Consider the following 15938-nt stretch of genomic DNA (forward strand, 5'->3'; position numbering starts at 1 on the left):
CTTGTAATTCCTGTGGCCTCAGGCAGAGTACTCAGCAGGGTCTTGTCTTGGTAGTGTGGAAGAAATTGGCCTTCAGCTGAAGATCAAGCTGTCTCCAACTAAGTGAACTATCTTCCAGAGCAAAGCTCAATAAAACTTACAGAAATACAAAACATCCAACATCCAACATGTTAAGATTCACAGCATCTGACATCAAAGAAAAAATTACCTGGCATGCAGAAAACCAGTAAAATATGACCCAAAGTGAGGAGAAATATTAATAGAAACAGACCAAGAAATGACACAGATGGTATTATTAGTAGACAAGAACATTGAAACCATTGTTGTAACTATATTTCGTATGTTTGAAAGTGAAAGACAGATGAGGTATGTTAAGTAGAGACATGAAAGATGTAAAAAAGATCCAAATAGAACTGTTAGTGATAAAACCAGAATGCCTAAGATGAAAAATGAAACAACACACTAGATGGGATTAATAGCAGATTAGATGCTACAGAAGTAAAGATTAGTTAACTTGAAGACAGAGTAATAGAAACTAGAAATAGAAAATGAAATTCAGAGAGGAAAAGAGTAAGAGAAGTCAGAGGCTTTGTTAGAGTGTGGCTTCTATTGCAGGTCATTTAGGTCTGTACCCAGAACCTGATGGTATGTGGGCTCTTGTGGTCCTTGGGAGGAGACACAATGGGGAAGCTGGACTAGGGACCAAGTTCCCCAGATACACTGTCAAGGGGAAGGGATGGACAAGCCTCCTACCATGCTCAGTTTAAGGTGGCTTCCAACATGTCTCAGCTTTCTTCTTCCAGGCCTTAGAGATTTGGTGGGAAGTTTCCTGCTTTAATTTTAATGGATATTCTTTCCAGGAAATGGAAGCAACGGCTGTGGAGTTTTTTGTCTCCCTAGTCCTTTCCCTCATTTTTGCCCTCCTGTAAACATAGGAACCTTTCTTTTTAGACCATCTACTCATTAATGAGAAAGGATAAATGACAAGAACAACAAAATGAAGATGAGGGAAAGGTCCTAAATACTACACTAAGTTTTCATAGATTTTGTTTCTACCAGATGGTAACACATAAAAAAGGCTGTGAGTTTGCCTTTTTCAATGGACATCTCTGAGCCCATTCTCAGATGATATTAATATACCCCGAATAAATGTTGAGGCCCTGCAGAAATGGATATTCAAACCTCAGTACCACACTAGTTAAATTTCTTTTGATTATGAAATGTCTCAAACATACTGAAAATAATGTAATTGACATGTATTTACACTCCAAGTCTTTTAAAAGTTGACTTGTGGTCATATTGGCCTCAGAACTTTGGTTCTAATTAATATTTGAAGTTACAAATACAGCTACACCCCCAGCCCCTACTCTATTCCAGTTTTCCTCTATTCCCAGTAGTGCTCACCTCCTAAAAGTGTTTTACTTTTTAATAATTTTTATGTTTACCACATATGCTTAATATGTAGTATCATTTTGATTCTTTCAAAAATCCACATGGATATTACACTGTCCTGTTACAACCTAATTTCTCACTCTATATGATGTTTTAGAGATTTGTTTGTGTGGACTTCATTATGTGACATTATGTGGACATTTTGGTTATTACTTATTTTTTTGCCATTACAGTGCTTTGGTGACCAGCCCTGCACATGTTTTTTTGTGAACATATCAAAAGAATTTTTCAGAAGTAGCAAATGCTGTACTGTCTAAATGGGCATGCTCAACGTTACTGGATATTGCCAAAATGCTCCTCAAAGGTACCAGTTTACTGCTGCCAGTGAACAGTCCCCATCCCCCATATCCCTGACTGAATTGGTATCATCAGACTTTAAAAATGCTATCAGTCTGTATCTGGACTCTCTGTTCTGTTCCCTTGATCTCTTTCTCATTCACTAGCCAATACCACACTATTTTAATTATTATGGCTTCATAAATTTAGATATCCGGGGAGAGGGATCTCCTTCTTTGTTCTTCATAATTAGCATTCTTGGTTCTTTACCCTTCTGTAGGAATTGTAGAATAGCGTGTGAAGATCTATGGAAAGCTCAGTTAGCACTTTGAATGAAATGAGAGTGAGTTTATAGATGAATTTGAGGAGGATTCACATTTTTATGATATTGAGTCTTTTTCACCCAGGATCATGCTATTTCTCTCCAGGTTTACTTTTATTGCTTCAGTAAAGTTTATAGTTTGCCTCACAAATTTCATGCGATTTATTACTAGGTACCTTAGAGCTTTTGTTGCTGAGATACCATTTTTCACTTATCAGGTAGGCAAAGTTTAAAAGGGCTACTAACACTCTATACTGGTATATAATATTATGGGGAAACAGGCATTTTTATATTTTATTATTGCAAGTGTAAATTAATTCAGCCTCTTTGGAGCACAATTTGTAATAACTTTAAAGTTTTTAATGCATATTTATTTGACCCAGAAATTCCACTTCCAAGAATTCACAAATATATGCACATACATGTGAGATTTTGTGTGTCTAAGGATGTTTAAGGCAAGATGATCATAAGAGCAAAAAATTGATCACAGCCTATATGTGTATCGGTACAAGCCTGGTTAAATTAACCACTGAATAGTTTATCCAGCCAATGAAATACTGCATAGCAGCTTTATAAATACTTACATGAGAAAAACCCCAAGATTTTTATTTTTTTCTTCTTCCTGCTTGCTTTAGGGTTAGTTCACTGTTCATTTTGCAGTACCCTCGAGTAGTAGAATAGGTTTGATTTGAAAGTTTTCTTCTCTTTCAATATAGATATATATATAGCTATAAATTCCCCTCTAAATCTGCTTTAGCTTCATGCCATAAGTTTGGGTATGTTTGATCTTCATTTTCATTTATTTCAAAGTATTTTCTAAGTACTCCTATGATTTTCTCTTTGACCCATTAGTTATTAAGGAGCGTATTGTTCAATTTCCACATATTTGTAAGTTTCTCAGATTTCCTTCTGGTATTGATTGTTCTTGGCTGGAGAACGTACTTTGTATGACTTCAATCCTTAAAGTTATTGAGGCTTGTTTTAAGGTTTAATATATGGTCTATCATGGAGAATGTTCCATATGCATTTCAGAAGAATGTGTATTCTGCTGTCGATAAGTGCAAAACAGAGTCACCTCTTAAAATTCCTTTCCTCTCTTCTCCTCCTCTGTTCCCTGCAATTAGTTCAGAGCATCTCTTCCTCTAAACTCGACATCTCTCACTCTCTATGCCAGGTCCATAGGGCTTTCTCTGTTTTTTCCCCTTTTCTCCTGTCTCACCTCTTTATTGTATAGATCAACTTAGCCTCTCTCATGGTAGCTCTCTCTCCTGCCTCTTTCTTCTCTTCCTTTTCCACTTTTCCCATCGTTTAGATTCTCCCAGATCAAAATAGAACCTGAGGACTGACACAAGAATTCACTTCTTTTACCAAGGCCTCTCTTTTTTTTTTTTTAAAGATTTTATTTATTTATTTGACAGAGATAGAGACAGCCAGCGAGAGAGGGAACACAAGCAGGGGGAGTGGGAGAGGAAGAAGCAGGCTCATAGAGGAGGAGCCTGATGTGGGGCTCGATCCCGGAATGCCGGGATCACGCCCTGAGCGGAAGGCAGACGCTTAACCGCCGTGCCACCCAGGCGCCCCTACCAAGGCCTCTCTAGTTCAGTGTCTCTCTATCCATTTTCCTAAAGCTGCAATAGAAAAAGTCCAGGAACAGGGTTGATAAGGAAAAAGCTCTCCATATGATTAGGATTCTCTATATGGTTAAAATGAGCTTGTGAAAACAAAAATGTTCCCTCTAGACCCACCTTCCATGGATCAAGACCCAATGGGAAATTGTGTAAACAAATTCTTAATCATCCACAGCAGGATTAGCCTTCTCCCTCAAGGTCATCTGCTATAAACTCCTTAACTCTGTCGATGTCTCACAGAACCAAAGGCCAGGCTTTGAGAGTGGCAGCCTCGAAGCTGCAATCAATCTGGCTTTAATTCATTATTAACACACTACTAAAAAGCCCTTTTGAAGTCACAGCACCAGCAGGAGCCAAGCACAGGAGATCCCGCGAGCTTTCTAAGATCTTACAGCCTATGGGCAGGTGGAGAAGTAATTGCACTTTTGTTGTTCTTCAACAGGCTTGGAGAAATGTCAGGCCTTTACATTTTATTTTGTTTTCTTCACATGTACCAGAATACTGGTTTGTACGCATCTCTAGCAGTAGTCCCAGCACAGTATGTGGTTATAATAACTTGTGGACCTGTCTTCCTGGCCATGTCTTATTCATCTTTTTATTCACCATGCCAAGCACCTTGCCTGGTGGATATTCAGTAATGTCTTCAGAATGAAAGGAGACAACGCAATAATAAATACACCCAGTAGGGCTTCACAGTGCTTTTCCGAAAGAATCATTATAGGTATTTCAAACCTCATATATTGGTCACATAACTCATCTCTATCTCCAAAATCCATACCATGCCCTCTACTCAGCCCTGTACGGTAATTAGTCTTCCAGGTCCTCTCAAAAGTTTGCCAGCATCTTTAATCCCTTCAACCCCAGTTCGAGTCAGTGTAATTATCTGCAAAGTCTATTTCAAACGTGTAGTATTAATGCATATGCACGCATGTGCAGGCACGTGCACTCACAAGCTACACGTTTTCAAGTATAGAGCATGGTGCATTCACCCCGCTTTTTGCACCAGGACAGAAAGTAGACCTTTGTTCTCAGAATTAGAAGAATGAGGAAGAACAGAGGCACATTGTTCTCCCAGACCGCTTACACCTTCAAAGACACCTGGAAATCAGATGGCAGGATGACTGAGAAGTTTGCTCTCCCTAATTGCCTCTGTGCCCTAGCCCTTCCCTATTCTGACCATTGGGGCCCATCCTCATTGCCTTGGGGAATGGACGGCACTGAGGAATGCTGCTTACAAAGAAATTAAATGCTTGGCTTTTCAGGTTCAATAGACTAAAAAGGGACATACCCCCCCCCAACCAAAAAAAAAAAAAACACACACCTGAAGACTACCAACAGATCCTCCCTGTTCTGTACAAGAGCCAAAGGTCCCCTGAGCAGAGTCTGTTGGGAGTAGATCGTAGCATCGACAGTGACTGATGTCACCCAGAGAGGGCTCACGTGGCTAGTGCGAAGGTGGTTATGACAATCCTGGTGCTCATTCAGAGGGGCAAGAGAGTCAGCGGTAGCTGAAAAGATGGAAGAAGTAAGTAGAGACTCTCCTGGAGTGTTCTCACCATATGAAGCTGAAATGCACACCGCCTGAATTTGTATGGAGTCATTTTTCTGGTACATCTGCCGCTGGGAGCTGGCAGGAGCTGTCTGAAGTCTTGTTTCTGGGCTCAGCAAGATGTTGATTTGGGTCATGGCCATTGCCCGAGTCTAGGCTGCCCCAGGCAGACAGAGTCAGGGGTGCTTTTGCCTCCCCACCGCCCTATCTAGAAGGATCCATAGAGAATAAGTTTAGTGTCCATGATTGGCCTCCCCATCTGACACCACCTGGTGCTACTGAGCAACGGGGCCAATTTTCTCAGTATGTGTTTTTAGGAGAAAAAAGTAGTTGCCCTTAAAAAATACATAATCATAGGGTGCCTGGCTCAGTCCATTAAGCGTGGGCCTTCGGCTCAGGTCATGATCTCAGGGTCCTGGGATAGAGTCCTGAATTAGGCTCCCTGCTCAGCAGGGAGTCTGCTTCTCCCTCTCCCTCTGCTCCTCCCCCCACTCCTGCTCTCTATCTCTCTCTCAAATAAATAAATAAAATCTTTTAAAAAAATACATAACTGTGACTTGAAAATAACAGGATCTTTAAACAAAAATTTTTTTAGTGGAATTGGGTGATTAGAATGAATTCCAAAATACTGTTAGGGTTGCTGAGATTAACTGTTTTTTAAGGCAGGCTGTCTCTACAGTGTCAGGCATGGCCTTTACCCTGCAACGTATTATTCTAGGCGCCCTATAGAACATGCTGAAGAATGTTTCACTCTTTTGAGGACTTTAGATCTGAAAGAGAACTGATCACATAGCTATCCGTTCCGTTGCACAGACTACAGATCAGGAAACATGTCACAGTCAGACTTACACAGAAAGAACAGAAATAATCTTGCAGAATACTATAGGAAGTTACCTCTCTCAGCAATTACTTTTCTCCACAACCAGAAAATAAAAGGGATTGATCAAGTATTTATGCTTGCTGGCATCCCTGTCTTACTCTGGATTCCCCCGAAAGCAAACCCTGAGGTAAGAAGGTGGGTGTAAGCAGTTTATTTGGGAAGAGAACCAAGAAGTACAAGCGAGGGGGTGGTGAGAACAAGACAAAGAAGGGAGAAGGTGGAGAAAGGGTATATTGATGAGCAGACTGCCCCTGTGGGAGCTCAATGCTGCTAGGAATTCTCTAATGAATTATGTAGATCATAGCTCAGAAGAGTTGCACTGAGTTTATGCGGTATTTTTCACTGGAGGCATTTATCCACCAATTTCCTTTCTTTGATGCCTAAAGTTGCTCCCATAGTTAAGTCCCTAGCACTCCTGACTCGCTCTGCACGAAGGGTGAGTGAGTTCTCCAATGGGGGAGAGACCCGCAGGTGGGCAGGGAGAGGCGGGCACTGTGGCATGCTGTCCGTGTGCATAGCCAGCGTCCATCTGCAGCCGCAGGAGAACTCAGAGCGAGGCCAAGGGACCTAGTGCGGTGGGTCAGCCACAGCTGCTACGGTCTCTCTGGGAATGAAAGAAAATACATTAAATGTATCTATTTTTAAACCCACTAGTCCTGAAGAGGAAAGGTTGAAGGGAGAGCAAAGAGACCCTGGATCCCAGGGGATCCCTGGAAAGTGCCCTACACCCCTCCTCCGAGCCAATCTCCAAGGCAGAAAGTGTATATGGAGGTAAATGAGAGAAGCCCTAGAGAGAGAGAGGACCAGTGTCCCCATGCTCCAGTACAGTCCGGGGCAGTGACAAGGCCCCAGAGTCCTCTTCAACCAGCATGCTGTGTGAGCAGGAGAAAAGTCCTACGCGGGGGTTAGGCTGGTAGGTGTGAGGTGGTCTCACAGAGCTCCCTATGCCCCCGAGAAGAGTGGCATGGCTGTGCTTTGGGAAGCCTGTGGCCCAAGCAAGCCCTGTGTTTGGAGAGCAGGTAGTTTACAGAAACTCTGTAAGGGTTTTCAGAGGCCAGATGGGACCAGGGCGCTTTCAGGGGAGGCTGGCGTGGGTTAAGAGCAAAGAGGAGGACAGGTGTGCTCCCTCTCAATGCCTGGGCCTGGGTAGCACCCGCAACCTAGACCCTGCCCTGGGGACAAGGAGGGGATGGAGAAACCTTGAATGGCCTAAGACTGGTTTATGTGTGAGGCCAGATGAGTGTTTTTATTTTTGCCGCAAATGAACTCATGAACCCACACTGAGGAGAATGTGGCCTCGCACATCTGAGGTTTATACACGCAAAACTGAGCTCCCTTGCTTCCCACTCATGCCCAGGAAGAATATGTCCCAGGTTAGAAAGAAAGACAGAAAGAAGCAAATTGAGTTTGGACTTCTTTGTCATGTTAAGGGAGATGTATCCTCTATATTTTTTAAATTTTTTATTTGAATTGAAACAGAGCTGACATGTGATATTAGCTTTCGGTGTACAGCATAGAGATCTGACGATTATATACATTGAGGGAGGTGCGTTCCTTATGAGAGAGCGCTCCACCCTTAGCAGACATCAGAAGCATCTGGAGGGCTTGTGAAAACACAGATGCCTCCCCCCCCCCCCCCGCCATCAACTCTAGCTCAGGAAGTCTAGCAAGGGCCTAAGAAGGGCCTCTATTCTTGGTCACTCTTGCATTTGAAGATGACCCGACAAGCATCATAGATGTCACTCCTCCCTTGAGGTAGCCCAGTGTAAAAACTGCTCTCCGTCAATGCTTATCATTGTGGTTTTACACACACGGTTACTCCCTAATTGGTGGTAACGTTCTTTCCCAGTACGATCTGTGCACAAGGAAAGCTGAGCCGAATGGGTTGTATCAGAGAAGCAGGAGTGAGGTTGGCCACATCAGGCCTGGTCCTGTCAGGTGGTCTGAGGGAGGGGAGGGGGTGGGGCTTGCACGGCCTCACATTCCCTCCTCCCCTATCTAAGGCCCAACATTGGTATGCATCCCAGGCTGTTACCTTATTGTCAACAATTCATTCAGGGCCCAATGTGTAGTGGACATCAGGTCTCATCTCCAAGAGCCATGCATTTGACATGTGTAGCTGAGCCAGGCCCTGAGTTCCATGTGGGAGAGACAAAAATGCAGCAACCGTTAACAGCGGAGGCCAGAGAGCGAACAGCCATCACCTTATAGCAAAACAAACTGGGACGTGCCTGTGGTCAAGCGCTTGGGGGAACTGTTTTTCTCTTCTCGTCTTGTTTCTGGCTCTTCTCTTCACCTCAAGTTCAGACAGGAACCAAATGGTGACTGGACATTCACCTGTTGATGACATCTTGAACCCCGCCGCCCCCCCCCCCCCTCCCCCCCCCCCCCCCCGGCCAGGTGTCCTGTTGCACGGCAGAGAGTTGATTTACTAGCTGACATCCACTGTTCCTTCAGTGAAGGCTCTCAGTCTCTGACTTGTTCAAGCACTTTGACCTGCTACCAGACTGAATTGAAGACTGAATGTTTTTTCTAGGCAAATAGCAGACTTTTCTACACTAAAGGTGCTGTGGCTTAAGAGAAAATAGGCGGATAAGAAGCTAAGTCCCAGTGGCTTGGGACCTGCCGCTCCCTCCGCTCAGGGTGACTCTGTCCGTGCGGGAAGTGCATGGGAATTTTATTTCATTCTTAGCAGACTTCAAGTATCATCCTCTGATTATGGGCTGTGTGCAATCCTTTTAGGGCTGATCAGAATCCCAACGTCTCAGAGGACATCCGACCTCACTTGACTTGAATCAGAATAGCTATATTGTTGTCTCTAAGTTTATTTGACAAATATTTATTGAGTGCCCACTCTATGTCCGACCCAGTTCTCTGGGGAAACAGCAGTGAATGGACCAGTGGAACAGTTCTCCTTGTAGAGCTAACCGTTTATGGCGCTGGGAAGGGGGCACAGACAACAAAGAACCGAGTTATCTTATTTACCAAGTACTGGAAAATCTACAGAGATTCTCAAAGAAAGCAAGAGGCCAGAACATCGTGTGTGGATGGAGGGGCTTCTGGTGTGAAAGGTGGGTCAGGAGAGGCCTCGCTGAACAGGCAATATTGGAAGAAAATGAAAGCAAGTAAATGAGCCTTATGGCTCGCTTTCTGGGGAAGGAAAGTTCAAGCAAAGGATCAGCCAGGAAAAGGCCCTGAGCGGGCAGGTGGCTGGTGAGTTTGAAACCAGTGTTGCTGGAGAGGGTCGGGGTGGGAGTTCTGCCCTGAGGCTGGAGACTGCACATTCCTTGTTCTCTGAAAGTCTCCCGGAATCATCCTTGTTAACCTCAAAATGTCCCAGAAATTCTAAATTCCATCTCCCAGAGTGTCTGCCTCTTGAACCTGACTGAAAGCCGTATAACTTCTACCCCACTACACCCCGATGTGGGATTTGGAAAATATGGTCCAATCCAGCAATCCTAACTGCTGTCCATCAGGGCGCTATGCTGGGCTATTAAGAACAATCACATATAACCCACCATGTCACCTCTGACTCTGAATGTCTTCACGGAAGACACACACACACACACACACACACACACACACACACACACACTGAGCTGGAGCTCTGGAAGAAGCAACCGAATCAAAAGGAAAAACATTTTTTTCCATGAGATGTTTAAGTTCCCATTCTAAGATCAAAATCAAAATAGAAACAATGAGCAATTCATTTCAGGAATTCCCCAGGGCAGTTCCCCACCCCCTCCCCACTCCACTCCTGGTTACTGGGCAGCCTGGCAGTCCTGCAGTCATCAGAAAAAATGCACATCACAGTGATGGTTGGTCACCCTTAATCAGTGATTCCAGCCAGAAGCCCAGGAGCTCTGAGCATGCTGGATTCCCTCCTCTCTCCCATCTACATCACCTCCTTGGATCTCATGGGTTCAGACACCATCCCTGTGCAGTTTCACCACCTGCAGGCCAGACCTGTCCCCCGACCTCCAGCTGCGACATATCCCGCTGCCCACCCTTCACCACCCCTTGACTATACGAGACATCTCACACTTCACATGGCCCAAACAGCCGCTGTCATACATCTCCTCCTACCAACGCCTGCCCTTCCCCATCTTGGTTGATAGCAACTCTGTTCTTCCAGCTACCAGAACAAAAACTTTCTTTCTCTTACACCGCGTATCAATTCACCAGCAGGTTCTATAGGCTCTGCCTTAAAATATGCCCAGGGGCGCCTGGGTGGCTCAGCGGTTAAGCATCTGCCTTGGGCTCAGGGCATGATCCCGGTGTTCTGGAATCGAGCCCCACATCAGGCTCCTCTGCTGGGAGCCTGCTTCTTCCTCTCCCACTCCCCCTGCTTGTGTTCCCTCTCTCGCTGGCTGTCTCTATCTCTGTCAAATAAATAAAAAAATCTTTAAAAAAAATAAATAAAATAAAATAAAATATGCCCAGAAGCTGACTACTCCTCGCCACCTCCACGGAGGCCACTTTGGTCCACGCCTTCATCATTTCTCACTGCAACAGCACCTGAGTTGGTCTCCTTGCTTCTGCCCTTTGCTCCCCCAGTCTGATCCAAACATGGCAGCCAGAGTGATCCCATTCAAATCTAAGTTAATTGTGTCTGTCCTCTGCTCACAACCCCGAGGGCTCCCATTTCACTCAGAGGAAAGAGGATAGCCAAAATCCCTTACAATGCCCTCCGAGGTCCTCCATGATCCCCCGTCACCTCTTACCCCCCTCACCTCTTTCATCCTGTTTTTCATCACACTCTGTCTTCCTCCCTCCGTTCCTGTCACACGGCTTTTCTGATGCTCCGGGGAAGGTCCGGCACATGCTTGCTGCAGGACCTTTGCATTTGCTCTCCCCTCTGCCCCAGATGCTCATGCCCGCATCGCTGCCTGGCCCTCCTCCTTACACAGATGCTAACTCTTCTGTGAAACCTTCCCTCACCACTCAGTGTCCCTTGTCAACCCCCAGTGTATGCTCCCCAGCCCCTTGCCCTGTGTTACTTTCCTCCTTAGCCCTTATCACCCCCTGACCCACTGCATTTTTAAATTAATTATCCATCTCTCCTGCTAGAATGTAAACTCCAGTCTAAGGCACAAATTTTGGTGTTTTATTCGTTGCTGGACTCCCACTCCCGGATAGTTTTGGCACATAGTAGGTGCTCATTAATATTTGTTGGTTGAATGAAGGAGGTTTTATAACTGAAGACCATGCCACTCCTCTCCTGATTTGCCCCCTTCGTGGCCGTGTATAGAAGTCATTCAGATGCTCTTGTGGGCAGGAGGGGCTTACAGGAACATCTCCCCCCAGCTTCCCTCATTTTCAGAAGAATGAGGACAGTGGTCCTCAAGAAGGAGGGAGAGTCCAGCCTAACATTCCAGATCACTTGTGGGAGGCCGAGGGTGCAAACAGACAGCTAGCTGTTTGCATCTGTGCTGCAGGTACACCTTTCTGGAATCAGGAGGGAATACTCTTTCCTGCCCCTGTGGGTAGGGAAAGAAATCTTCTTATCAACGGGATTCAAATCTGAACTCCTGGGATGTTCCTGTTTGGGTTTGGTCCTGGCGGGACGGTGTTTATTTTGCCCCGGAGTTGCCTTCTGTGGGATTGTGCAAAGCCTGGGAACAGTGAGGGCATTAGGACCAGGAGTGAGGCGCACACTTGGCTCCTGATGTGTCTGGCAGAGGGCTCTCAGCTGAGCGCGGAGCTATGTGTGAAAGGAAATCAGGCGCTGCCTGCCGGCTTCACATCTGTTGATCTGACCCGACTTGAAGGGTCCAAAGGAGGATGACTGTCAGCTCTGCTGGACTGAGGACCCACAGCTCCCCCCAAGACATCGCATAGCAACCTTACCATTCATGCAAGGGGCGGGGCGGGGGGAGACGAAACACGTGAGACCAAACACCTGAGCAGAATGGAATAATTTTTTTTTCCCCAAGGAGATAAAGGGGATAAAAGGGGCAAAACGATTCCATTTGAAGACCCCGTGAATGGGCTTTCAGAAGGCAATTACAGAAATCCACTCAGAGAGGAGCCAGGGTGGGACCTGGGTCCCGTGGCTTTCTGATTGTAAGTGCAAGTCGGTCTTACACATGCTGTTGGCAAATGTGAGATGGGAAAAAAGGAGCAGGTTAAGTGACCAGCAAAAAACTTCCAGGTGGAACTAGGAAGCCAGGTCCTCCTGCAAGCCAGAAGAAACCTGGAGCTGGAGGAGGAGGCGAACTTGAATATGACCTGTTGCGTTTGGCAAGTTCCAGCAACATGCTCCTAAGGAAGCGATGCCGGCCTGGACCATGCAGACTGCAATTCCTGCTGCTCTTGCTGATGCTGGGGTGCGTGCTGCTGATGGTGGCCATGCTGCAACCTCCCCCGCACGCCCCCCACCCTGCGGTCACAGCCCAGGCCGCCCAGCGCAGCCCAGAGCCTGGCTACCGCCTGGACTTCGGGGAATCCCAGGAATGGGTGCTGGAGGCCGAGGATGAGGGCCAAGAGTACGGCCCCCTGGAGGGCCTGCCCCCCTTTATCTCGCTGCGGGAAGATCAGCTCCTGGTGGCTGTGGCCTCACCCAGGGCCAGAAGGAACAAGACCCAGGGCAGGAGAGGTGGCAGCTACCGGCTCATCAAACAGCCAAGCAGAAGGCAGGATGAAGAGGCCCCAGAGAGGAACTGGGCTGCCGAGGAGGAAGATGGGGAGGTATCGCAAGATGAGCGGACCCCACTCAGCCTGGAGGAGGCGTTCAGTGCCCGCATCCCCCTGCAGAGGGCGCTGCCCGAGGTACGGCATCCACTGTAAGTAAGGTCCTGGCTTCCCCTTCCCCCAGCTCCTGAGGCGTTATCTGCAGACTCAGGGGTGCCAACTTCCTCCACTCTGCCTCCACTGTCCTTAGGGCAGCAGTTCCCAAGGTGTGGTCCCTGGAGTGGCAGCAGAAGCATCCCCTGGGGACTTGTTAGAAATGCAGAGTGTCAGACCACATCCCAGACCCACTGAGTGAGAAACTCTGGGTGGGTCCGGTGAGTTAACCAGCCCTCCTGGTGTGGAAAGGAGGAGCTCTTACTTGCCCTTGTCTTCCCCACCCGGCTTCTAGTCCTTCTGTCTCGGGCTATCAGGTCAAACAGCTTTGTCCATTTAACACATAGTGAGCTTGGGGCAGATGTTCTCCCACCCACCTTCCAACTCTAACACTCGGCCTCGATACATTTTGGTATTATGATTGCTGCTATTGTTGCTTTCCTTTTGGGTCAAAGTAACAATTGAAACTAACATTTATGTGACTCCTGCATGTGCTTGATTATTTATTTATTTATTTATTTAAGATTTTATTTGAGAGTGAGAGAGCGCACAAGCAGGGGGAGTGGCAGAGGGAGAGGGAGAAGCAGGCTCCCCGCAGAGCAGGCAGCCTGATGTGGGGCTCGATATCAGGACCCTGGGATCATGACCTGAGCTGAAGGCAGATGCCTAACTGACTAAGCCACCCAGGTGCTCCCATGTGCCTGATTTTAATCTAAGAGCTGCTCATATATTAGTCCTTATAACTCTGTCAGATGAGTGTATTACCATCAGGCTGATTTTATAGGTATGAACACAAGACACGGAGAAGTCAAGTAACTTGTCCACAGTTACACGGCTGGCAGGTACCAAAGCAGGGATTGGAATCCAAGAAACTCCAGTCTCCCTGGACTGCCACCCCATGCCGCCCTTCTTAATCTACTAGACTCAGGGCACAGTCCCAGTGCTCAGGGGCTAGAATGCTGCACTGAGGCAGCCTAGCCCGGCAGGGTGGCCCCACCCCCAGGAGGCAAGCTGGGAAGTGTGACAATATGGAGGCTGGACCCCGGGAAAGGCTGAGCTTGCCTTGTACATCCCCTGTCCTCCCCCACCATCACCATGGCTGGCTGCAGAGGAGGGCTCTGGTCCAGCGGCCAGGGCCAAGGCGGCCGGTTAGTTCGGGGAAGTCCCTTCCCTATAAGCCACTGCTCTTCCTAGAGCCCAGAGAGTTTCCCGCCAAGCAAACACATGTTCTGACCCTCTGGGCGAGCGGGTCCATGTAGAGCTGCCGTCAAGAGCGCGACAATGTACTTCTCTGCATCCTGTGTGTTGGGGGGGGGGTTCCTGTCAGCCTGACTGCCTGGTGCTCACCCTCAGGGCCGTGCAAATACAGGTCAGCGGCCGAGAGTGGCTCCCTACATCACGCATGTGGGTGCCTCACTCATCTTACGCACCCCAACCTTGCTGCTCCAACTTCAGCTCTTGGCTTAAAAAGCTCTTTTCAGGAAACTTCCAGACCCAGCCAGGCCCACCCAGGTGCAATTTTGGGCTCTCAGAAGTTTGACTGCATAACACTTACTACAACCAAAGCTAAACGGTCACTGATGTTTGTTCAATGCTCAGGTCCCTGCCATGAAGACAGTGAAGAAATGAGGGCTGAATGGATGAACATATTGTTTTCAAATTCTTTGGGTACATTTTTTCTTTGGCCTAGAACAAGAATGAGTGTCTTCATTTTGCCACTAAGAAACATTGCCTCAAACAAGAGGGTCTCTGGCTACCCCCGGATGTGTGTGTGTGCATTATGCCAACGCGCTGTGCATACGCGTGTCTGTGGGTGCGTAGTATACGTGTTTGTGCCTATGTGTGTTATATGTGCATTGTGTTGTGTGTTGTACACATATGTTGTGCACTAGGCGGTGCCCGTGTGCCTAGTGACTGCGTGTGTTGTGGTGCGCTGTGCACAGGTATGAGTTGTGCGGTGTGTAGTCACACATGCACGAGTTCATGTTCTTCTGTGTGTGCATGTTGATGTATGAAGTGTACGTGGTGCGTGTGTGATTCTGTATGTTTTGCACACGGTGTGACATGCATTGTACATGTGTGTGTTGTGACTGGGTTTTGGTTTTGTATGTGTTTGGGTGGTACTCGCGTGCATGTGTATTCTGCTGTGACTGTGTTATGTGTGCATGGTGTGCTTGTGTGAGTGTGTGGGTTGCATGTGTTGCACACGTGTGGTATGAACCTGCTATCTTGGCTGTCCATGTGTATGGGTGCTGTGTGTGCTGTTCATGCGGTGTGAAGTGCGTGTTCTGTGTGCACACGGTGCAAATATGGGTGAAGTGGGCAGCATGTGTGTGCGCCTGTAGCTAGTGTATATGCATGTTGTGTATATGGTGCATGCGGTGTGCTGTACACATGTGTGGTATAAGGTACTGCTTATTTTGCATGTTTGTGGGTACATGTGTGCAATAGTATTTGGCATGTGTTGCCTGTGTGCCCTGAGTGAGTGTGTTGCCTGTATAACTGTGTTGGGCGAGTTGTACATTTGTATGCAAGTGTGTTGCGTGTGTTATGCTTGGGGTGTGAACTGCATGTGTGTGTGTTGTGCATGTGTGGTGTAAATGTGGGTACAGTTCGTGTCACGTCTGTCACACACAGACGCGTGTGTGTGTGCGCCGCTTCAGTGGTTGCGTCTTCAAGCCAGAGTAACCAACTGGTCTCAGTTTGTCTGGGGCTTTCTGGACTGGGAAACCCCGCAGTCCCTGGGAAACCAGCGGACAGCTTGCCCAGTTCTCCCAGGCCCGCCATCAGCCCTGTGTGGAGGTGTGTGGCGCCCTCTGCTGGCCAAGCCACTCCATGCAGCCTGTGCGGCCTGAGCCTCGGCCTCCAGCCTCTCCTCGGGCTCTGCACCTCAGGTACTGCTGTCTCCCCTTTCAGCCCCGCTCCGGACACACAAGGGATTCTCTGTAAAGTGAGGCAACAAGCCCCCGCTCTCCCTCCAGGGTGATGGGACTCTCCTCCTCTCACCAACCACAAAACCAGTAGCAAATACAGCTCATAAAAGAA

General features: G+C 47.3%; 1 protein-coding gene across 2 annotated transcripts in view; it reads left to right on the forward strand.

The window, feature by feature from the left end:
• Positions 1-11734: 11734 nt before the first annotated feature.
• The window catches only part of GALNT15 (polypeptide N-acetylgalactosaminyltransferase 15), a 48078-nt gene continuing 43874 nt past the window's right edge, over positions 11735-15938 (forward strand). Inside the window, exon 1 of one of the 2 annotated variants that reach the window (XM_002915352.4) lies at positions 11735-12892. In XM_002915352.4, the coding sequence (XP_002915398.1) occupies positions 12366-12892 (527 nt within the window). In that variant the 5' untranslated portion in view covers positions 11735-12365. The remainder of the gene's footprint in view (positions 12893-15938) is intronic. The other variant, XM_019795436.2, reaches the window with a different exon arrangement.

The sequence above is a fragment of the Ailuropoda melanoleuca genome, chromosome 6 (genome assembly GCF_002007445.2).
Source record: "Ailuropoda melanoleuca isolate Jingjing chromosome 6, ASM200744v2, whole genome shotgun sequence".
Classification (NCBI taxonomy): Eukaryota; Metazoa; Chordata; class Mammalia; order Carnivora; family Ursidae; genus Ailuropoda; species Ailuropoda melanoleuca.